This window comes from Triturus cristatus, chromosome 9, assembly GCF_964204655.1.
Source record: "Triturus cristatus chromosome 9, aTriCri1.1, whole genome shotgun sequence".
Lineage (NCBI taxonomy): Eukaryota > Metazoa > Chordata > Amphibia > Caudata > Salamandridae > Triturus > Triturus cristatus.
The window spans coordinates 1,210,857,043-1,210,882,253 of NC_140592.1; the positions used below are offsets into that span (position 1 = coordinate 1,210,857,043).

General features: G+C 44.2%; 1 protein-coding gene across 3 annotated transcripts in view; it reads left to right on the forward strand.

Annotated features, from left to right (window-relative positions):
* The window catches only part of TTBK2 (tau tubulin kinase 2), a 536,541-nt gene that overhangs the window by 486,129 nt on the left and 25,201 nt on the right, over positions 1-25,211 (forward strand). For all 3 annotated transcript variants that reach the window (XM_085627231.1, XM_085627232.1, XM_085627233.1), the window contains one exon: positions 8,131-9,401. In XM_085627231.1, coding sequence (XP_085483357.1) covers positions 8,131-9,401 — 1,271 coding nt within the window. The remainder of the gene's footprint in view (positions 1-8,130; positions 9,402-25,211) is intronic.

Below are 25,211 nucleotides of genomic sequence, written 5' to 3' on the forward strand. Positions count from 1 at the left end.
GACCCCTCGTCTGCAGTCGGCACACCACGCACTCGAATGTTGTTCCTCCGTGATCTGTTCTCAAGGTCCTCAGAGTGGGCCTGGAGCTCAACACACTGCTCCCGGAGGCGGAGAACGTCCTGTTGAAGATGGACTATCTCCTCCTCCCGGCGTTGGGCCTCCGTCTCCACCGTTTCAACGCGCTCGCCAAGGCCCTCCACTTCCCTGCGCACTTCCCGGACCTCGCTGGCCACCTCCCGCTTCAGTGTCTGGAAGTCCTCCCTGAGGGAGCTAAACAGTTCCTCCATAAAGGTCCTCGTGACGGGTGGCTCCCCCCCAGTCACGTCCGCCGAGGCCTGGGAGGTCCCCGGCGAAGGCTGTGTTCTGTCCCGCAGTTGCTGGGCCCTGCCAAGCATGTCCGGCAGGGTGCGGTCCCCCTTCTTCGAGCCTCCTCTTCCAGACATCGCAAGCACTACGGTCGGGCACTGGTCCAGCCGCCCCAGGGATGCCCAGCTGCAGGCAAGCACTCGACGTGGGTGTCCCCCCACAAGCAGGGTCGCTGCGTCACAGGTGACAAAATGGCGGTCCAGCCCGGTCACCGCCAGCCGCGGGTGCCCATCCGGGACAGGAATGGAAGCTACAGTGGGGGGCTCCTCATCAGCACATCCCCCAAAAAGTCAGCCCGGCAGCAGCGGCGGTCACATACATCCGCCAGCAAGGGCGCCGGCGAGGGCCAACACCACTGATCCCACGGGGACAAGATGGCGGCAGGGCGAGGCAGGGCAGAGCGACCAGGCCCGGCGACACCACCGGGGCCCCCAAAACGCACAGCAATCAAATAGGTTCCACCGCCGGTTTCAGTCTGTCACACGCAGGGGCCCAGATGGTCCGACCCCAACAGAGAGTCCGCCGTACTTCGGCCAAGGGACAGGGGCCTACACAGTGCGAAGTGTCGCCGACACAGGTCCGAGTGCCAAAGCACCCGTCCTAAGTCTTCCGCACCGTCGGGTCCCCTCCCGCAGGGCTCCTTCACCCTCCGTCGAGCGACGGGCCAGATTCCCTCCAGATCGCAGCTTTCAGCACCAGGCCCAGCCGAGGCGCCCAGACAGCACTCCGATGCGCTCCGCCTCTCAGGCCCTCCTTCGCTCCTCGAGCTCGATCGGACTTTTTGGGGGCTTCCCCCGAGGCGATCAGAACCAAAACGGCAACAACGTGCGCACCAGGTGCTCCGCCACGCTCCTCTTCCACGCTGAGCCTCAGCGGGGGGAGAAAAGCATAAGAAAAGGGCTCAAGCTTGGCCGGGCCGGAGGAGCTACGGGAGGAAGCGTCCGCTCACCCCGCCATCTTGGCCACCCCCCCCCCAGGATACCTTTTAGGTCACAGTTGCACTTTAGAAATGTATTTAACATAACATTGTACCAAGCATGACCTTGTGGATGATCAGCTTTTTGTGGAGTTCTCTGGCGTAAACAGTGGGAAGACTGCAGAAGAGGGCCATGTCAAGATCGATAGTCCTCTGCATTAAGATCTGCTACACACTGGCCAAGAAGCAGCCTCTTGAAGGTCTGAGAGCCCTTCTCCCATCTCTAAGACTACTATCACTGTGTTGGCACACAGAGTGCCTGGCTGCAAAGAGGGTGTCAATGCATACATTCACAAAGCTTTACTTCCTTAACTCTATAGACCCTCCACCTGGTCAGGTCCTGCTTTGGTAATCTTCAGTTAGAAGTATCCATTGGAAGAACAAGTTACTTACCTTCGATAATGCTCTTTCTGTCTGACTGCAGATTCGTCACTGGCCTCCAATCTTCCTGGGGTGTAGAGTGGCCTCTTTTTACCTTCTAGAAAAGTCCCAAATTAGGAATTAGCAAACTGGTACCAGCAACTGTTCATGCTCTGCATCTTAGAGCGTGGAAATGGAAAAGACAAGAACCAAACGTCTGCGTGAAGAGGTGGTGCTTGTGCGGCTCCGCCACTTCCGCGGCGGTGTGGAGCCAGCGCAGAGCTGCACAGCGACAACTAGTGGCGAACAGTAGCATTGCTGGAGAAAAGATTACAAAATCAATCCGGCGCCTGGAGATTATTCTAAAATGAGGAATTTGTGATTAGATAGAGTATCCATCTGAAAGAGCATTACCGAAGGTAAGTATGTTATTGGTCATTTCTATGAGTAAGGAATTTCAGTAAATAAACTCAAACCTCCCTACACTTTCCAAATGATACTTCAGACGCATACTGAAGATTGCTGTGTGCAAGCGGCCTACATATGTATGATATGAGAAACTAGACTCTCATATTTATAAAACTTGCCTAGACATGCATCAAGTAGGGAGCATCTAGCCACAGTGTGCCTTTGTTGTTACCTGGCAAGATTTTTGGGATTACATATAGTTCTGCTGGGACATCCAGGTTATCCAAATATTTGTTAAGGACTTTGGAATGGAAACCAACCAAAACCACCCTTTGAAATCTATACCAGCTGTGGGTTTGCTTGTTTAGCCACCGAACAGTAAATTACAGTGTCATTTTCAGAATAGCCTACAATTGCAATTTTCTTTCATTATATCTATGTTGGGTAATGTGCAATGTAAATGTCATGAAACTTGGACTATATTTTAGCATTTGGTGGGCTAACTATACAGGGCCTGGTGTTGGTTATTCAATTCTCTCCATCTTTCCAAGTTTGTGTCTTGTTGCTTCTCCTGATGGTGACTACTCATACACCTGGTTGTAATCTGAGTGTATATTTGGAGAAACCATATACACTTGAATGCAAAGCATATTACATGGCATGAATTAGCAACAGCTATAAATATCAAGATTGGGGAGTGTAGAGGTAAAGCCCTCCACGGGCATAGGAGGTGGATACGTCCTCCACACAGAATCAGTTACAAAACAAAAAGATCCACCTCTGGGGGAAAAGGAGGGGGTGGAGAAGAACCTGGGTTCAGATATCTAGGGTGGTGGAAGGTGTGTATCCTACTGTGGTTGGACACACACTGTGTTTGTTTAAATACCCCTCACACACCAGAATGGCCCTTGGTGTCATGCTTCATCATAGGGGTCTTCCCGCCCCGCTGCGGGACGGGACGTGCTACGACCTGCGACTACGCGGGAGCACTGATAATGTAGTGCTATGTGTGATGCAAGAGGGAGGGTCTGAAGTGAATGTAGGTAGGTGTATTAAAAAGGACCTGGCCTCATTAGACGTAGAAACTTTAATAGGTCAAGGGAGGCTGGTGCTGTTAAAAAGGTGGTGCGGAGATGTCCTGCGTAATGTGCGGATACTCCTAGTAGGTCTATGTTGGGTAATGTGCATTGTAAATGTCATGAAACTTGGACTATATTTTAGCATTTGGTGGGCTAACTATACAGGGCCTGGTGTTGGTTATTCTATTCTCTCCATCTTTCCAAGTTTGTGTCTTGTTGCTTCTCTTGATGGTGACTACACATACACCTGGTTGTAAACTGAGTGTATATTTGGAGAAACCATATACACTTGAATGCAAAGCATATTACATGGCATAAATTAGCAACAAACAAATCTTTTTATGAGGAGTATTGAACGAGATGATGATAAATAGGTCTGTATTTGAAATTGTACACTAAAAATAGGCATATATAGAAGAACATTGCTGAGAATGAAGTACTCCATTTGATAGATTTTCTATAAATAACTACTACAAGAACATTAATTCAGCAAATTTGCTTTTGTGTGAGTACAAGTTGGGGTGGATGTAGCCGGTGTAATGCACCCATCGAGGTGCATGGCCGGCGTCTGTGGTCAAGACAAATGTAGTGGCGCTGAAGATATATTTCCTGCATCATTAATGGCTGTTTTTGCAAAGAAGCGACGTGGCCTCATCTCTAAAACACCAACAGCTGTTACAATAAATGCAAACAGTTTTAAGTTTAAACCCAGGTTACCATTTGTTGCAAGAATTATGGATGTGCAGGTTACTCCCCACGGGTGACCAATATCTAGTTTTTTTTAATGTACAATCAGTTTTTGTCCTGAAAGGTGGTAACACTTCAATGGGTGTGAAAACAGCCATATTTATGATAGCAAGCATTGCAAACATTACTAAATCCGTTGGCATTTAAACCAATATTTTCTTAGGTCATTTGTAAGAGACAGAAAATGGGTAAGGCCCTGAGATGGAGGAGGGAGATCATAAGGCCAATTTCTTCCTTTTATAGCTTGGCACCTTTTGAAGCCCACCAAAGTGCAGCCTTTTTGCCCATGTCAACCTATCCTTTGCCTCTTTAATTAGAATAAATGACACATGGCATTTAATGTATGCTGATGGTGAACAGAGTATTTTTTTTTTAAAGAGGTGTTACATTTTAGTTGAACTGTAGTTAATTGAGTGGCAATTGTTTGATGCCATTGTTTGTTGTGTCATGAGGATGACATTATCTTTCTCAAAATAAACTGATAAAAAGACAACATATTCTTGTGCATTGCTGCTACCCTCCTGAATTCTCCTCCACCATTTTCCTTGCACCATTTCTGGAAACTTTGGTTCAATTTGATTAGCAACGTGGAGCCTGAGAACAGTTTAACCTTCTAGCAATGGAAGCCTACGAAGCTGCCTGTGCATTGAGAATAACACTAGAGAAATTGTTTATTATTAAAGAGAAGGTCGGGGAACTTTATTGCTTCATATCCCAAGATTAATAAAAACAATAGTGGTGTAAGTGGTTAGAAGATCAGCGCAAGAGAGAGCACAATTTAAATACGGTCCCCTTTGGATGGTTAATTCCTTCAGGAAATGAGAAGGTCTTTGTATGTGGTAGATTGACATTTCCTGCTGTGACCATCCCTGGCAACAAAACGAAAATGTAGTTGCACTTTGCCTTATGAGTGCCTTAAAATTGTAGCTTATCCAGCACTTTGGCAACTCTTTTTGTTGCACCGTAGTTGGAAGAAGCAACCCCTGATGTTTACTCCCCATTACACCCTTACCTTTTTCATGAAGTTCTCAGGATGTTTATTAGATCATCCCTCTTTGTGAATACAAATATTGTAAAATATACAGTTACTCCTAAATGTTTAAATGTTACAGACTGTTTATTTAATTTCTTTTTCTTTGTGTAACATCACAATCCTTCTCTCTGGCCATGCACAGACCAAGGGAAATCCTTTTCTTGATATACCTTATAGAAGGCATTATATAAGTGTACTTGATATAATGAACCATGGTCGAATTTAACAAGTAGGCGTGTTGTAATTAGCAGACCCGATGTTAAAAAGTACCCATATTTTAACCAGTGAGCAATACTATCAAAGATCTTCAATTTCTAAATTCTCAAAGACCCCAGAGTGCAATGGTATACTTACTGACTTATCACTGACAACATGCAGTTCTTTGCAAAGGTTATTTATTCAGTTCAGATACCAGTGATACCAGTTCCAGTACCTAGCCTAATATTGATAGTCTTTAAGGCACCAGGCTGGTATCCGTGTCCTCATGTAGCCCTTTCAGTTTCTTCTCTGCACCCACCAGAAACGTAATAGCAATGGAAGTGCTTTCTGCAGTTTTGATATTTATACTATGAGCTTTTTTCCCAACTCTTCTAACTCTTACAATATCTCTATTGTATATGTGAGTTGTGATTTGCTAGGTGTATACATTATGAAACTGAATGCATGAGGTGCCACAAATCCTTGAATACATAGAGGATGTACCAAATAGATTTTACCTGACCATAAGGTCTTTAGTGAAATGACGTCAGGCACAGAGACATCAATACTTTCCCCTGCCATGTCTACCTTCAAGTCGGTGTTTTCATATAGTAACTTTTGGTAATTGGATCCATTGTTCTGGTCCTTGGCATTTGGCTTCAAGTACATATCGGAGTGCCTTTTACGCACTGCTCACTATCTAAACCCATCTAATACCTGAGGACCTTCTAAGTCAAATTCAACTTCCTAGCACCATATAATCCAACCCATATTTCAAAGCTGTCTTAGCAGTTTAGTACACCTGTGAAGAAATATGCACAGTCCAAAGGTTAGGGAAGACAAATACAGTATTCAGGTTCCAAGGGCTACCAAAGGAAATCCACTATCTAATAAACATCTAAGCCAGTCCAGGATCAGTGTCAATCTAGGCCTTTCTTACTGCATATCCAGTTGCCATGTAGGTCAGTCAATTAGAAACATTAGTGTCTGAAGTTTGTAACAATTCACAGATTCTTTAGACTACACAGAACTGGGCTATTGCATATGGATGTTTTGACGAGACTTCGGATGATGTGCTGTCCTTTCCAGTTTATATACCTAACGAAGGTTCACTGTAATCACACACCCGTTCTGATCTAAATGTGACATCTGGCTGCCATCTACCAACCTCATATTTATCAGACTGTGCTCCGCTTTAGAAGTAAAGCACCACTTGCAGATGGCCTCCTATGAAATGTTATTGAAGGTTACTCCCTCTATGGGCTGAGTGTCAAGTGGGAATTTACGTAGAGACTGTTCAAGTCTTCTGAAGCCAAACTGAAACTTGAGTTATTGAGCCCTCAGGGCAGACTCTCAAGCTAAGAGACAACTAATGCAGATAACACAAGAGTCTAGCTCACATCCGTGAGTTTCACATTGTTTAAATGTACACATCTTGAAAAAGTGTTGTGTATGTATTGCATTATAATCAAGAAAGTGCTGATCAATGTGGCTGAGCTAAATAGATATCACGCTTTGCCACTGAGAAAACATGCTGGTAGGACAAGTGTCCTTTTCTTTCACTTAGTGGTACACCATAGGCCTAGACTAGGTAGTATTACTTGTAACATCTGCTTCTCCCAGTTAGTCCTACGGATGAAGCTAATCATACAGAAAGGATCTATAGGTCTGTAAGACTGTCATATGCATAGTATTCTATGTATACTCTGTGCTCAAATGGGGTACAGTTCTTGTTTTAAGTTGGGCATTGAAGCATTAACTCATTTCCTTAACACTTCTGCCACCTAAACAGCCATTCACATATATTTTGCCTATAATTTAAATTTACCTTTATAATTGATGTTAAAAAAAATCACATTAACACTGATGAAATACATCTGTTTATATAATCTTTATATTTCACATTATAAATCTTACAAAAGGGGCAATGTACCTTCTTAAAATGAAAAACACCACATTGCCAGAAGACATGCAGTAGAAGGAATAGTTCCCTCACCTATTGACAGAGGAACAATATCCTACATGGTCTTCTTGAATCATCTATCTCACCCTCTCAAAGCCACCCTTCATTCCACAGCTTAGTTGGTAGCAAACTCCAGAAACATGAACCATGTTATGCTGTCTCTTGAACAACTCTACTTGTCCCCTTTAGAAGCATGTGTCACCTTCAAACCTCTCTCTATAGCTTACTAAGTTACAGAGGTTCTTTCATACCTAAATGACAACCTGCACACATCTGGAGCCCAAAGAAAGAAACAAGGGGGACAGAACGACATATCTTAGAGCTTGCTGCTGCTAAACACAATAAAAGCAACACTGCTAGACATTACTTCTCATGCATAGCACGTAATCGTTGAGACCAAATGCATAAAAACCAGTCTTGACCTACTTACCTTCCACAACAAGATCAAAATGCCCTTCTTTAAACTCCAGCTTCCGTAGCTTTCCTGAGTCCTTCCAGTTCTTATGGTACCTCTACTCCTCTGTTGTGTTCTGATGTATTATGTCTCTGTAATGGTTTATGTCAAAATGCCGCAGTGGCTAGGGCCTCACTTTATAAAGACCTTAAATAAATAAATCTTGATGAATAGGTGTTTATTGAATCATGTATTCCTTGTATCCGGATTGCCACTTGATTATCCCTGGAACTGTTCCTTCAAACATACTTTCATAGGATAACATCTGGATAGGTTTAGCTTGAAATAGTAAATAATTTTAGGTTGTTGCCATTATATTTTTTAGTGCCAGAAAGCAATTTTGATTTGTTTACATGTTCTATGTCCAGTTTCAAGAACCTACAGTTCATAAATAGATTAGTTACTTAGATGCTTAATGAATCTGTGTGTTCTGGTGAACCGTGCCACTTTTCGATTTACACAGGTACTGAATGTGTGGAAGATGTGATACTGTACTTCTGTATATTCTTTCGCAAACTAATGTGCATTCCTCTTTTATTATTGTAGGTGACCATACCAAGACCTTCGGTGACGTCTACACAGTCTGCTTCTGAAAGCTTTCTTTATGGCTTGCATATGGAGAAGAAAGACCGTGAGTTTCAGCCCATGGAGCTTACTGTAGAGCTTGCATCTCCTCAGGAACAACTGGCAGGCTTTGTGTCATCTGAGGCCGCACTGCCAAGCAGTGCCAGGAAGTCAGACTTGGTGCTTCAGTTTAACAGACTCAACCCGGAAATGCTGCAAAAGGAAGGCCAGGCAGTCGAATGTGTCAAAAACGAAAATGGTGGCCAAAAAGTGTTACTTGATCTGAGCAATGAGCCGAAGCTGGAGAAAGAACATCAGAAAACTCCATTGGAACCTGAAATGAGCAACCCAGTGTCGGAGAGTGCCATTGAGAATCAAAATGAAAGCCAATATTTAATAGAGAGTTCAGCTTCCCTAGAACACTTCAAATGTATAGAGGTGGAGCCCACAGCTGCCAGCAGATTGGGTGAAGATTCCATGCCAAGGACTTCCTATTTGGTGCCAAATAATAGGTCTGATCATGAAGCCCAAAAGCAAGTGAATGTTGAAGCATCTGAAACAGGAGTCCTCAGCTGTCATGCTGTTTTATCAGAAGGAGAAGTAGTTGCAGTGAATGGCTTCCATGACAGTAGTGAGGCATTTGATGATAAGTTTCCAGTTGAGCATAAGGGCCAGGGTACTCCACTGCAAGACAGAGGAGAGCACCAGCAGCACGTTCATCAAAATGGAGATTACTTTCACAGTACTACTGAGAATGATAGTTCGCTACAGCTGAAGAAGGACTCTATACGGTCACCATTTTCAGTAAGACACAGTCGTATCCCAGTTTTAGCACAAGAGATAGATTCAGCATCTGAGTCATCCTCTCCTGTTTCTGCAAAAGAGAAACTTCTTCAGAAAAAGGCTCACCAGACAGACTTAGCTAGGTTACTTGGTGAAAAAAGACAGCTAAAATCTTTCCTTGGTGACCTCCCAAGTGCCTCGGACAAGTCACTGCAAGAAAAGACACCTCCAGCAGGCATACCATTATCTGAAGAGGAGATGCATTCATGTTCAAGATTGTCAGCAGAACTCTCTGGCAGGCAGGCTGAGGATGCGTCTTTGTCACCGGGCAGCCCTCAGTCCAGAAAGAGTAAAATTCCAAGACCAGTGTCCTGGACTAGCAGCGATCAAGTGGGCAATTCTGCTGGAGCGCAGTTCTTCCCTCGTCCCCCTCCAGGCAAACCACCGACTCGTCCTGGGGTAGAAGCCAGGTAAGATATGTGGAGAGATGCTTGCTATTTCTTGATTTTCAAAAGGAGTACATAATGTCATCCATGTTTGCTGAAATAAAGTTAATTTAGTAAGATGTTTATCTCTAAGTAAGAAGGAAGGAGCTATGTGTACAAATATTTAATTTTGTTCAGGTTTTAGTTGTTCACTGGTTTCATGATGTATGTGCTCCAAAAATGTGTGGTCTAGAGGTCTGAAGAGATTATGTAAACAAATTGACTCGACCACAGACAGATATCAAATGTATACACTTACGCTATAACACCCACGTAAACTCTACACCCATTCGCAGCAAACCCCTTTCCCATCGATTGGCAGTGCCTTTTTTATTTATTCTTAAGTCAGTATTTGCAATTGTGTGGGTTTTGTTTTTATTTTCAAGGTTGAGGCATCAGAATATGACTTTGACTTCTTTTCAGGTATTCTTGGGAATGGCAAAAACACCCTTAAGGTTTCAGTATCGACTATGGATAAACAGCAGTACAAGTTCATCCTTGAATCGTTTTCTGAACGTACTCTCCTGTTATCCTTCAGCAAAGCCTTGCTTGAGCCCACTGATGCGTGCCAAAAGAGCTTTTAAACCACATGGTTAGATTTACCTTGGCCCTCAGAACATTTCAACAAGACTGTGGATCCAAAGTGAGGAAAATATCCCGCTCTGGGCACAGGTCACAGGGATAGGCGAGAGCCGACACTCCCTCAGACCTGGCAGAAACTCGGCAGGGTAAATTTAGAAATGTGGAGTTCACACTTTGCTCTGACAAGTGGAAGGCCACCACAATTGTAATTATATTTTATATATTTTTTTAATTTCACGCTATCCTAGACAATGCTATAGTAAATATTATAACCAAGCTAGCACCAGCGAAAATTAAAAATGTAAACAAATAGAAAATACCTAAGATTTTTATTAAGAGCCTATGAGCCTGCTTTTTAATATCTGCAGATTTAGTGGAAATGTACACCCTTTTATACCACTCTGTATGTCAGCATTGCTGAGTGTACCCTACTTAATTCCATTGTTCGGAGTTCAGTCATGTAGTATTGGGAAAACGACTGAGTGTAAAAGAACAATGTGATACAGTTCGTACACGTAATAAATTGACTAGCAGGCGTTCACGTATTGCTGAGTGGAGGCAAATGTATGATAAATTATTAATGTAGTAAATTGTTATTCATAAAACTTTCACAGCACGAAAACATTGGCGAATGGCCCTTTAATTTCCCTACCAGAAAGTGGGGTGACATGAAATAGTCATAAACCAGGGACCTCTATCCTCTGCTGTAGTGAGAGCTACTTCTGATCAATTAACTTTATCCTGAGCTACTAACAAATATAATAGCTGTTACAGTAATCCCACCTGAGACATGGTCTTCAGATTGTGCTTTTCATTAAGCTCACTCGGGCGTCTACAGCCCTGCTGTTATATTACTCCGCTCTTCTTCCCAGCACTGTGATCACACACAAGGTGTGGCTAGCAATGCTGGTCAGCTTAGTAACCAGTCAGCCGTCAGTCACCCTGTATACGTGTTTAAGCATGTGGCTTTGCCATTGGTTTGGCTAGCTATCACTATCCAGTTCTGTAGCACATCAGTGCTTTCTCCTTCCATACGCCTGACGCGGCATTACTAATTTCCAGACCCTCTGAATCATGCAGTGTACTGGGCTCTGTTGTCCTTTCTTTGGAAAAGGAACCTTGAATTTCACCATTAAATTATCTTACTGTACTGAAAACCCAGTTAGCAGGTGAGTTGCACACAACCGGAATTACCTAATTACTTAGGTCTGTCCCTGGGGCACATTGAACAGCCAGTCGGTGCACTGTATTCTTCAGTGCTGTAGTCTTGCCAATGTAAATAGGGCTACATTAGTACTTCACTATGTTTATCTGATTTCGCCCTTCCATCAGTGCTCGTCTTTACAGTTTTTGGGATTGATGCTCCACCCACTTGACTTCAAGAACCGAATGTCGCTGTGTGCATTCTCCTCTTTCCTAACTTGACCTTGACTGCTGGAATTTGCCGTGAATCATGGGTCTTCTGCAACACATTCAGCATCTTTGTGTTTCATTATCATCCCTCTTAGCCGCCAATGTGGAATTAGTGGAGTTTTATCTCTTCTAGATCCGCAGTCAAGTGAAGTGAAACAATGAGGGCAGTCTGTAAGATCCTGACTAATTGACAGTTGATGAGCTATCCGTGGCTCTCCAGCTATCCAGTGGAGAACCCCGTCATAGACGGTGTACTTGCTAATATTCTCATCTTAGCGATTTTGGAGAAACCATCATTTTATATAGTGCGAGCTTCACCCGAATCGGGTATCGAAGCGCTTAACATAGCACCAATTGCATTACATTTTTGTTAGGCATGGGGAGATTAAGTGATTTGCCCAGAATCACAGGATGTTCAGCGTCATTCCAGAGACTCGAACCCAATTGCCCAGATTCGAGGTCGACCGCCCTAGCCGTTCGACCAACTCCTCTCCCGGGCCTCCTCTCCACTATACAGCCTGGAACACCGATTCCCCCTTAAAAGGATTCACCAATGCACAGATACATAATACAGTTCGTTTCATTTCAGACAGTACTGGCATTTCTAAAGGCAACATATTTTCAACAAAGTTGCTTATTGTTCCGACTTGCACCTTCAACATGGCGCTAAGTTTCTTGTTATGGCTCCCTTCCAGTTTATCCTCTTTTGCCAATTAAATTTGTGAGCTATGAAGACCAATACTTCCAGCAAGTCTTTTCAAGGGACTTCTGTTTCCAAAGATTAGTTTACCAATCTTCTTACCCTCTCGACCCTCCATGGTAAAGAAATGTAATTGACAAAACTGCAACACAGCTCTAGATGTGGATGAGCCAAGAACAAGCGAATGGGAGCAATCAATATTTTACCGTGTTTGCAGATCCAAGCAAGGGGAAGGTGATTAATAGGCAATAGTTTTGAAATGAGTAGTTTTACACAATAAAACCTACTGTGAGTTGGCAGAGGAGGTTGGTGTAAGTATACTGGCGCATTCTATGATTGATCGAGCATGCCACATTGGCTTAGATTCACACTTTTACTTACCATAACTACCTAGATATTTTGTCATGAGCAAAGCTGAAATTGTTTGCCAGTGCTACAGAGCTTTCTTGTGTTTGCTATGGTTTTCTCACTTTCTTCTGCTAGCCACCACTCCATAACTACTGCAGCTACTCTGCTACTAACAGCATTAGTACTACTAGTACTGAATCGCTTTTCTACATTTGCAGCCAGAGGAGAGTCGCAGGATCACAGTCCATGCTCTGGTGACTTCACAGTTGGATTGCGCTAACAGTCTATATCTGGGTTTGCCAGCCGATCTGATTCATAGACTACAGATGGTTCAGAATGTGGCATTGGGGCTAATTTGTCAGGTTCCCTTCCATCATCATATCACCACCCATTTGAGACAGTTACATTGGCTCCCGGTGGCTAGGAGGATAGAATTTAAGGCGCTGACCTTCGCTTTCCCAGCCATGTGTGACATGGGCACAGGCTATCTTAAGCTAAGGCTCAGCCCATATCGACAAGAACGGACTCTGAGATCCAACTACCGGCGTCTGCTCTGCGTCCCTCAATAGGCCAAGCCCCGACAATGTGGCAAGTTCTTCTCGGTCGGACCGCAAGATTGTTTAACTCTCTGCCAATTCATTTGTGTCAAATATAAACGGACCATGAGTTTAGAAAGGTCCTAAAAACCTGGCTCTTTCGACAGGGGTAGTTCTGTTTTGTTGGCTATTCTCTTGCTATGACTCTGCGTAGCACCGGGACACCAGTGACTGAGGTAGCTACCTATTTATTGATTGATTGATTGATAAAGCACACTTTACCTTACTATGGTCTGAAGGCACCAGGAAGAACACATAAAGCACCTTTGGTAATGGTCTTTCTAATGTGTTCAAATTTCCTTCTTTCAGAATTTTTGTCGCCTTCCTTCCTAGTCTCTGGAGCGAGATTGTGTGTAGATGTGCTTTAAGTGATTTATAGAAAGGATATTAAAGTTTTCCTGCTCCCTGATGTAAGTTAATCCATGAAACTGCACTGGGGCATCTTGGAAAAATGTCTCAGCGTATGACTGGCTTTGTATGGTTGGCCTTGTTGAGAATTGAATATACAAACAAGGTATATATATATATTTTGGAGACCTAAAACTGTGATTTATATAAATCAAACACAAGGAGATGATGGACAGAGCGCTGAAACCTTTCAGATGCTCACCCCCAGTCACAGATCTGAGTTGAATCCATCATTGTTCTTTAGCTCACTTCGCCACCCCAGTTCAGACACAGCTATATGCAAATCAGTCTTGACCCTGTGCCTTATGGGAACAGTCCAGCCCGAACTGCCAAGCTAGGTCTTCCCTGGACTGGAAACAAGCATCCTGGGACCGGTTTCTGGGTAACACGCCTCATCAGCCAGGCTAGCTTTAATCCAGTGGCAAAGTGAGCAAGGGACCCACATCTGGGCATACCCTGCCAATTTAGGGCGAACAAAGCAAACACAAGGAGATGATGGACAGAGTGCTGAAACTTTGCAACCATTGGCACCCAGTCACTGATCTGGGTTGAACCCATCATCTTTCTTTAGCTCACTTCGCCACCTCAGTTCTCACCCAGCAATCTCCTTGTGTTTGCTTGGCTTTGTATAAATGACAGTCTTAATTTGTTGTCTTACCTCCTTCCATTTGGTCCATAAATGCATCACTTTAGAGTTCTTTATTGCTTAGTACTATCCTTTCTAGTCTTGGCACTCTGTGGTGTTTAAAGATCAGGAGAGGAGGTTTGTCAGATCTTAGCATACCATCAATTGTAATTGCAGTTCTTACCATTTTTGGAATATTTCCATAATTATATTCCCCAATGCAGATGAGACAGTGAAGGATCAGGTGTATTAGCCCTGAAAAGTCCACTCTACCTTGTGGGTTTGTAGGGCTTCAAAAAATCAGCAAGCGTTTAGTCCTTGGGTCTTTTCTTTGGAAAAGGAACCTTGGATCTCACCATTAAATTCAGTATCTTACCATACTGAAAACCCAGTTAGCAAGCGAGTTGTAGAAAACCAGAATGACCCGATGTGCATTAAAATTCTTTAGGTCTCTCTGGGTCATATTGAATGGCTAGTCAGTGAATTGTATTCTACAGTGCTGTAGTCTTGCAGTATTTGCAGTTTTTGGGAGTGTTGCTCTACCCACCTGACTTCAGGAAGGGAGTGTCGCTGTGTGCATTCTCCTCTTCCCTAACTTGGCCTGGACCGCTGGGTGCTGGGTTGTGCCATGGATCATGGGTCTTCTGCAACACATTCAGCATCTTTGTGTTTCAGTGTCATCCCTCTTACCCCCCCCCCCACACCCCCCAGTGTGGAAGTAGATGAGTTATCCTTTACTAGATCCACACTCAAGTGTGGTGGTAAAACGTGGGCTGTCTGAAAGATCCTGACTTTAACATCTGCCATTGCCTCTCTATTAAACCATGCTAATCTTTGCTTCAACCTGCTATACCAGACAGCTGTAACAGTGCCCTCTCTCGGGGTCAGGGTTCAAGTAGGGTCCTGAGGACATGGTGCTTCAAGTCATCTGGCTAAAAAGGCCTTCATTGTTTAACAGTTGATGCACGCACAGCATATGGCTTAGATGGAGCCAAGTTTTCTTGACCACAACCGAGGATCCCTGTTTGCCTCATCTAAAACAGACGATTATTTAGCACCTTAAATTGGGCAACTTTCTCTTTTCACTGTTCCTCGTTCTACTTTTGCACAGATGTAACAGTTCTCAACAATGCAGTTGTTCCCTTTCATTTTCCTTTCATCACTGAACAAAATTCAACAAAATGTAGATCTCTATAAACATTGGTTTTAGAATTCTTCCATTAGTGAGCATTATAACTAATTGTGTGTCTAGAGCACTTTTTCATGGTTTTTTGTCCTCTTTTTGTTAGCTCAATTCGTTTTTATAAATGTTTGAAGTAGCACTTGGGTTCGTCTACTGTACTGTAGGGCAACTCTGCTATGTGTCTATTCTTCGGCTTTTAGAAAAGGCCCTGAACAGTAATTGCACAAACCATTGCATTTGCTATTCTTATCATCAGCACAACTGCACAGCTCTTATGGAGAATATTTCCCTGCTTGTGTCAAGCAGACAGTTTCACACAAATCGCAATCAATTAGTAAAATAAGATAATTTGATATGTATCTTAAAAATATAGCATGTCTAAGTTGCCAAGCTACACCTGACCTGGGGAACCTAAATGTCTTACTTCTTAAAATGTTATTGTTAGGGTGAGGAAATCTAACAGTGATGTGTTAAACAATATACACTGTTTTTATATCATCAGGCCTTGTATGTGCTGTCTTTCTATATCATCAGTCCATGTATGTGCTGCCTCTCTCTGTCGTCGGGCCATGTATGTACTACCTCTCTGTCATTAGATCCTGTTTGCGCAGTTTAGCATGCCATTGGACCTTGCATGAGCAGTTCTTTGCCATCAAGCTTTGCATGTTTTTTTAATCATCCAGGCTTTGTACATAGTATTGCTCCTATTGTGTTACATAATCACATTCTGATCTTCCTGGGATATTTCTGGCCAGATCAGACCACTCCGAAGCCTGCCTATATAGCTTTACTTTTTGGAGGAGTAATGTCAGGACCTCTGCCCAGCCTCTATTAAGCTGATACTGTTGTTTTGTAGGTTTAACTCAGAGTTTTTTCTTTTAATTTTTTATTTTGCACTGTTCGCTCATGAGATCTACTTAAACAGGTGGATGATGCCCTAACATGAGGCTCTTCCCTGCCTCCACCTCTAACAGCTTTTCCTGAAGGGTTGCCCTTGCAGACCACTTCTAACCTGGTGAAACACAAACAGCCTGGCTCCTTATACCATTGATTACCATGTATTACAATTGAAAACAATTTCTCTTTGACTTTTCATTATGCATTTTGTAAACACCAGCAAACAGTTGTAAGATGGTGGCCCATAGGTGACTTTAATAATGTGCAGGTTGCTCCCATGTCACTAAAGTGCATGTGTTCCCTAAAATTGAGTAGGTGAGCTACTTAGATGTCCAGTCCTAATATTTTACAAACAAAAGAACCCTACATAAAGAACAAACTAACAGATTTTACATCTACTCAGTGGTGGAAAAAATCGATGTAAAAAGGATTCTTGAGCTGCAGACGAAGTCTTCAGTTAAGGTGAGTTAGCTTCAGAGACAACAGATCCAACTACTGATAGAATTGAGCCAGAAACTGCAAGCTGGAGGCAAATATGAGAGAATGCCAGGCAACGTAGGGAATACTACAGGCCAGTGATAACACAAATAGACCAGAAGACTGCTGGCAAAGCAACTCTACAGGGGCAAGTCAGTCTACCATCAGAATGGTCAGTCTGACCATCAGACTGGGACAAGGGAGGATTTTCTGCAGATTGGAAACAAAACAAGGAGAAATATGGGTTGGAAGCAAGGTGGAGATATAGAGCTTCAGTAGCAAAGCAAACTCAAGAAATGTTTTATTAACTGCAGAACCGAAGTGGGTCGATGTGGTGTGCCTGAAGGTACCACCTTCTATGACCAGGCGCCAAAGAGGTCAAGATTCCAATATCCTGCATGGATGCATTTCTACTCACCTCGACATGGGCATACCTAATTCCAACAGCCAGGAAAGAAATTCATGCCGCCTCAGGACAAATTATGCCCAGTGCTTTGTTGCTTGTGCCATGTGTTCCCAAGCTCCTGTAGTTCAGCAACAGTGCTAAATTTGGAAACTGAAATGCAGGATGATTAAATTGCATGAACAGAAAACAGACTGTCAGATGTACCAAAGAATATCCTTAAATGAACCACAACCCATGTTGTTGAGTATAGTATATTCTAGAGAGTTTTTGCGTTTTTCTGGGTGTTTGGTGGATGACACTGGAAAGATGAGTTGGTGTTTGTCAGCTTTGTTGCTCTGAGTGCAACATATGTTTTCAATGCTATTTCTTTTGTATTTTAAATAGAGGTGACCATTCTCGCCAATGACTTTCACATGTATGTTTTCGTCACCACTGACTAGTTTGCATGTTGGTTTTCTTGTGTGAGCTACCACACACAATGACGTGTCCGTCTCTATATTTTTGGTGGCTTTGTCCTGCCTCCAGAGTGATGGCCCAGACCCGTATATAGACATCATCCAAGCTCGCTGACATCAGCTACTTTGTTTCTGTGCCATTAGACATGGAGACAGAGGTCCACTCCCAAACCTTTCTTCGGTACCCAGCAACTTCTGAATATCATCCAACAGTGACAGTGTACTGGGGTAAATGTCGCCTCCGCAGTTTACAAGTTTTAAACTGTGCCGCACCTGCAGGAAGCACATTTCTGTCATGGCTCTGCACAGCATCTGCCTTTTGTCCCTGGATTCTAAGCCTCGCTCGAAGTCCTGTGAAAAGTGCTCTCTGACCCAACTGGAAGGCCATCAAGGAGTGTGAAACAAAGCTGTACCTCACTAAACTCTAGAAGCAAGGTCGGTCATGTTTGAGGCTCCAGGCCTACTCCTGATGCAAGTCTTGGTACATGTCCATGTTGTCATCCTCTGGTAAGTCCTAGATGAAGTCAAAATACAAGTCTGTTTGGAAACACAAAAAACCAAAGTGGGAGTCTACACCTACCCAGCTTTCCAATGACCTGACTCTACTACCAATCCTATTCCACAGTTAAATTCAAAACGCCTCGAAATGCCTGGCCTATTGTTGATGCAAGGTGATGGTGCAGGTATTTTGGATGATTTCGGGTCCCCCTGGAGCTTCTTCAGAGTCTATAAATCCGCTGGGGCAATCAGTCTGATTTCTGTTGGCAGAGCCCACCACAGAGCTGAATGACCTCTTTAGGTCCTTGCTGGTGCCAGAGCACACCTCTACATCTTTGCCACAGGCCACTGCAATTCTGTACATTTATGCTCTGGCACCAGTTGACCCAGACACAAGTTTTGGATCTGGGACTGAGTCTGGCTAGATCTCAGTCGATGATATGAAATTACCAAACCCCTAGGGTTTGAAAACTCACTTAATATGCCCTTGCCTTGATGCCAGTATTACATTTAGCTGGAGGCTCTTTTTGGATCTGGTTCTGACGCTGAACTGGGCATTCAGCATGATCCTTGTGATGATAACGACCAGGAGGTGGATAATATAATGACTACTCATCAAACTGAAGCTGGTCGGTATTTAGGCTTGCAAAATGTTAGTGGCCTTGACACTTCTCCTGAGACTGATTTGGGCTCTCTATATGCCCCCCACCACCACCAAAGAGAGCACTTCTTTTGCAGTGATGGTTTGGAGAGGTGCTAGATTTCCATATTGCCTTCTATGGAGACTAAGGCAAATTTACTCCCAGATCTTTTGCAGCCTGGTCCTTCAAGGTCTGAACCATTGCTGCCTTTTATTGAGGTCCTGACAGCGGCTTTGATAGTGGTATAATCCAAGCCTTGCTCAGCACTGTCAGTAAGCCGCCTATTGCTAGGCTCCATAGGACTGTCTGAGGATACCTGGCCTTTCTTGCACAGCATCCGATGCCAGAAAGCCTAGTCACACAAGCACCTGCCAGTAAAGTAAGCTTCAGGGCTTTCCACACATGTCCACAGTGTAGGGAATCAAAGCGAGTTGATGCACTGGGAAAAAGACTTCTCCTCTGCCAGTATGGCTCGGAGAATCATCAATACTGGTTGCCTTATGAAGCAGTTTACTCATCAGGAATATGGTGAGTGAGATCTTACCAACTCAGTTCACAATGGGTAGGATACAGCCAAGTAAATTGTATGGCCCAGTCAAGATACCACAGACTGTACATGCTATGAGCACCATTGTGGTGGTCCAGTGCCTTGCCTGGATGAAGGACAGAGGTATGTATCTCTGATGTGCAAGCAGCCTTGATAGATATGCGCTTTAATGGCTCCATACTTTTTATAGGAAAACCAAATTCGGCCTTGGAGCGTTTAAAAGATAGCTGTGTTATGACTCGCTCATTATCTTTGGCGTGCCAGATTCACCAGCGGTATCTGAAATTCTGAGGCTACTTTCTGGGCTTTGTCTATCGCCAAAGGCAATCCTCCCAACACGTGCCTGCAAATCTATTTTGCGGCTCAATGGGGTAAGTTGGTGGTAGAGTCCTGTCATATGTAAGGGCAGTAGTCCTCCTCTTCATCACCTGCTGCGACCACTGCCAAGCTGCTCAGATTTCACCATCCAGTGGTCAGGATTTGTTTTTGCCTCCCAAACTGGAGGGTGTTCAAACACTTATGCCATTTATTTTCTAGTTAGAAACCTTCTTCTTCCATCTGTTTTGTTTAGGACTGCAGTGGATGATCCCTCCATATTTTCCAAGGAAGTACCTTGCCAAAGGGACAAAAGAGAGCCCTTGAGTGGAGAAAGACATGGGCTGCTACTTATTATACTTTTTGATGCCCAAGAAAAATAGTGGACTGAGACCGATCTTAGATCATGTTCTTTGGTTCTTGAACACCTTCTTTCAGAAAGACAAATTCAAAATGTTGACCCTTATCCATGTCCCCTGTTCGTTAGAAGAGACTGGATGGTGTCCTTGGACTTGCAAGGTACGTGTTTTCGTGTGCCCATCCTGCTGTCCCACAGGCATTTCCTCTGCTTCATGGTGGGATCGGAACACTTTCATTTCACTTGCCCTCCAGCCTCATCTTTCCTCCCTGGCGTTCACCAAAGTGATAACAGTGATCGAAGCCCTGCTTCACAAGTCAGGAATACACGTATTCTCAACAACTAATTGCTGGAGGTGGGTTTGATACATTCAGTCACAGACCACCTACAGACAACCGTCTTATTGCTGGCCTCCTTCTGGTTATCAGTCAGTGAACCAAAATCCCATCTTTAGCCTTTACAGAATATTCCCTTTATTGGGGCAGTTCTGTACACAGTAGCTTTCAAAGCCTTTCCGCTCCTGCAGGAATTTTGGGGCAATCAAGATATGATTTTAATATTTTTAGATCAGTCTTCTGTTCTGGTCAAGTGGTCCTCGGGCTTGGTCTTCTTGCCTTGTACATGTTACTGATGCCTCATTCTTGTTGGCACATGTGAGCTCTGCAGTGAAACCTTTGCCATTAATGGACACAGTAGTGGGGACAGGGTGTCTCTCAGACAACATCCGTATTTTGGATGAGAGAGCTTAGGACCTTAAATGATGGTTGAAGGATTCCAGCCTGTTATTCCTCAAAAGGGTTTTGCTGATAGAGCTCTCAATGGTGACAGATCCATCAACTCTGGCTTTGGTTAGGGGTGCTCTGGTGCTGGACATCTGCCAGGCTGTAACATGGGCATTTGAACACACCTTTACCAGGCACAATTTATCAGATCTCAGGTCCACAGAGAGGGCCATTCCGTATTTTCGGTCCTGCAAAACTTTCTGATGTTAAATCTGCTCTGCATATGCATCAACTTTGAGAGGTACTGCTTGGGTATGGGTAAGGTGAGTAATCAGCGTTTAGAAGTATCCTTCAGAACCTTAAGTCACTTACCTTCTTTAACACTGTTTTTTGATGGATATTCTAACCGCAGAATTCTCAGCAACACACCATCTTCCCTGTTCTGTGGCATGATTTCACAAAACTCATAAGGTCCCAGTTTAGATTCAGCATCATGTCTGGTGCTCCGTTTTTGAGGGTGAGGAAATGGTTCTTAAAGAAAATGGCGTCAGCGCAGGTATGGTGCCTTTATATGGCTGTGTGCATTATTCCTGCAAGTGGGGTGAAGCCACTGGGAAGGCCAAGGGGGCTGCTGCAGAAAAAGTCTAGATCCAGTGAGGTGAATGGGGGAATTCAAAATATTCAGAACTTGCAGTTAGTGTATCCACCAGAAGGAGCATTACCATAGAAAAGTAACTTGTTAATCTCAAACTACAATCCTCCTGTACAGAACACTGTTCTGGAAAATTTAAGATGGGTGTTTGTGAGAATAATTGATATAGAAAACTATACAGTAAGCAAATAAACATAAGTTTGAGACGCAAGTATTTCTTTTCTCAAGCGCCTTGAGACCCTACGGGTATGTAGCGCGCTTTACAAGTGTCACTGATTGATTGATTGATTTTCCTCTGAGCTGACGACTTGCTACAATAGCTTTTCCCATCACTTCGAAATAGATTCTAGTTTCTTTCATGAATGAATTGAAGAGCACAGGACCCAGCGCAGAGCCTATCCTCTTCTGCAGAAAGCATTTTTAGTACTAGAGTGGTTCCCCGCCTTTCACATTCACAATTCCTCATGTAGTTTATTAAATTGTTCCCATCCCATTTCTGTTTGGCTTGTTTTGAAGTCTAATGTAAGAATGATATAAATGTCTGTTGTGAATTCTGAGCAGCTCATAACCATTCTGTTGTGAGTCCTGTAGTTTGTGAAGACTTCAACTATTTTTTCCTTTAAAAGTGTGTGCATTATTGTCCCTAGCAGTTCAGCCAGGCTGAATGGCCTTTTATGTTCTCCTCCTGCATTTTATACTTCATATATTTGTATGCTTGAGATAATCACTGTCTAACTGATGATTGACTGTGTCGTGTCAGCCTGAAGAACTGTTATTTGCATGTAACCGTTTTGCCTCAAAAATTGAACTTCCTCAGGTTCTAGGCTCTAAATGTCATTATTGGTACAAAGTTCTGTCTATCGGGTTGAGCATGATCGTGTGTCCAAGATGTTTGTATTTGTGACTGCCTACTTGCATCTGCTGGAGGTTAATTTACTCCATGGCTGATAACCGACTGGTGGTTAGTGAGGGTCCACTCCATTCAGGGCAAAACTGACTACTTGTACAAGGTCCTGTCCCATCTGTTTCATTTAATTCTGTCAATGAACAAATGGAGGTCTTTGCTTGGCAAGTCTTCTGTCTTTGCCTCTAGGATCTCCGCCACTGCCTCATACCAGTCCATCTGTGGATCTAAGGACTGGTATTCCTCAGAGTCCAGTGACCCCTCCCGAGTCCTAAACCATAAGAATAGGGCTCAGGCTCCAGCCTGGAAGGCATGACTCCAGTAGGCGCTGGAGGTGGTGTCGGACGACGCCCCTCTGGCTTCATGTTGGAGTCAGGGATCAGAATGGGGACAGCGCGGAGCGCATCAACATCGGGGCCAGTGCCAGGAAAGGCCACCGGTGTGAACTGATAGTAGAGGCCCCTCCCCAACCCACGGGGCCCAAAGGCGCCCCGGCGGGAACAGCCATTCAACTATGAGGCGCATGGCCTCACAAAACTCATGGAGTGGAGCAAGAGCTGCGCTGGGAAAACGAGGATCCGACGCAGGCATTGGCTCAACTGTGAAGTCAGGCCTCGAGTGTCTACGCTTCCTCTTTTTGTCGGCCAACATACACAGTGATGTTGAAGCCCTCTTTGACTTCTTACTTTTTTCTTTTTGTGGGACTTACCCGAGTGACCCGAAAACTTGAATTGCAACAAGGATCGTGGACTCCACAAACGATCCTGGGACCTATCTTTCCTGCAGGATTGAGAGCATTGCGGCGTCGCTTGTCGGGCAGCAAAGAACTTGAGGCACCCCTCCCTCAAGGCCTTGGGGTTCATAGCGGAGCAATCGGTGCAGGTCTTCGTGTTGTGGTCACGTCCCAAGTACCAGAGGCATACAAGGCGCAGGTCCGTCACCGACATCTGTTGATGACCTGCGCCACAGAGGTTGAAGCCGGTCTTCCTAGTGGATATCCCTGCCACACCAGGAGAAGTATTCTCAAAAAAGCTTTGACAAAGTGTTACAAAAGCACAGTCAAAAAGTGACTGAAGGGAAGCTCTCTCCGAATCTGTGCTGACTAGCGCGGAGAGAAAAGAACTGATGTCAACATGCTGAGGTTCCGCCAATATAGGCACCGCACACGTCACTCCTGGCGTGGATGACGCAATGCAGAACTGATCAACGCCACCTAGTGACTCGCAAGAGTACTGCTCCTGAAAAAACATTCCGGATCCAGTCTGACGCCTGGGGATAATTCTAAAATAAGAAATCTGCGGCTAGATAGTCTCAACCAGATAAGTCGTTTCCGAAGGTAAGTAACTTGTTCGTCATCACTGACATATATTCACTTAGCTATAACGTTACTTTAACCTTTTGTTTTTTTAAGTGAATTTCTAGTTTTTTTGGTTTTTTTTACATAAAGTAGTATTTTATTACCATACATAAACCAACCCCTAGGAGCGCACGTCTTTCAGCTGTGCAAAGCAGGGGCTTGGCTACAGTGCGTGGCCTGTGGTCAACCCACCCGGATGCGCATGCCCCCCCACCCTTTTCCCCTCCCGACCTGTATTCAGCCCCGGGCACCCTATCCCCTAGGGCCCAAAACATTGCTTAAGGAAAGAAGTACCTTGCAGCCCCCCTCCACGACCCTTGAAATGGCCCTGGGGACTCCATGACCCAGGGCCTCTACATAAATTAAAAGTTTTCCCAAACCATTATACCCCAAACCCGTGGGAGCCCACTCCGGAACTGCATTTTATAAGGGAAGGGGGACCCACGCGTCACCCTCCTTGAGCTATTATAGGCCCCGGAAGCTCACCTCCAAGGCAGCTTTAAATACTGGGAGGGCAGCCCCTCCCCAAGCTGTTTTTGGTTCTGGGGATCCCCTCTCCCGGGGCCGAGTTAAATTAATATGGAGATAGGGGGCACACGGTCCTCCTCCCGAGCCTTTTTCAGCCCCGGGGCACTTTGCATTTAAAAAGGGACTCCCGTGGGATCGTGGTGGAAACTGGCAATTGTTTGGGAGGATTTTGGACCGGGGGGTGGGGGGCTGACGGGGGGAGGGCCCATCTGGGTCTCCCTTTGAGCCTAGAGGGGCAGGGTATCCCTACCCTCTTATATATATTTTTTATTTATTTCTTCAGGACTCAGGTCCCCAAGTCTTGTAATTGCTGGCAGCCAATCAGAGCCCTCGTTCCCACGGTAGCGAATTGGCCCAAGGAAAACAAAGGTCCCTGGGCCAATCAGAAGGCTCCATTTTTAAATTGGTGCTCCCACAAAAGCTTTTCAAGCGGACCCAACCGTCTAGATATACAAATATTTTTTACCCTTCATTTCTATTAAAAAAATGATAGCACTGATTTACACCAAATCACAAAAAGCACAATCTGTGGACCAAGGTCTAGCTTCCCGCCAAATTTGGTGTAATTCCGTTTAGCAATTTTTGCCTTTGCCCTCTTTAAAGATGTCTATGAAATATGCATGTGCTGTTTGCGGTTTGAGACCCCCCCCTTTTTTTCTCGACCCCGTCTTAACGGAACACCCCAAAACTTTCCATGCACATACTAGTCAGAATGTAGCACCTTTTTGGAAAGTTTTGTGGAGGTTCGTCAAACACCGCGAAAGTTATTAGCAACACATACAAAGATTTCCCAATAGAACAGCTGACCTAAGTAAAATTATCCAGTGGCGACTGCAATTTCGTTGATATATATTTAAATATATAACGTTATGTCACTTAAAAACACTAAAAAAATTACTGAGCTGCGATGTACAGTACCATGATGAAAGGATTAAAAAAATAATCTTCAAACAATCTAAAACCTGTGATGCACTGACTGGGATGTAAAGGTAGCACAGCCCAGTAAATCACGGTTTTTAAGCACGACTTTCAGCTTCTGTTGAACTTGTTATCCTGCAGTTCAAAGGCCACAGCAGCTGATACTTCTGTCTTGCCCTTTGGTACCCCTTGCACTGTACTTACTACTCCTGATTCTAGGGCTATGAAGGCAGTTGAAACTATAGAAAGTAAACATGTCTGCTAT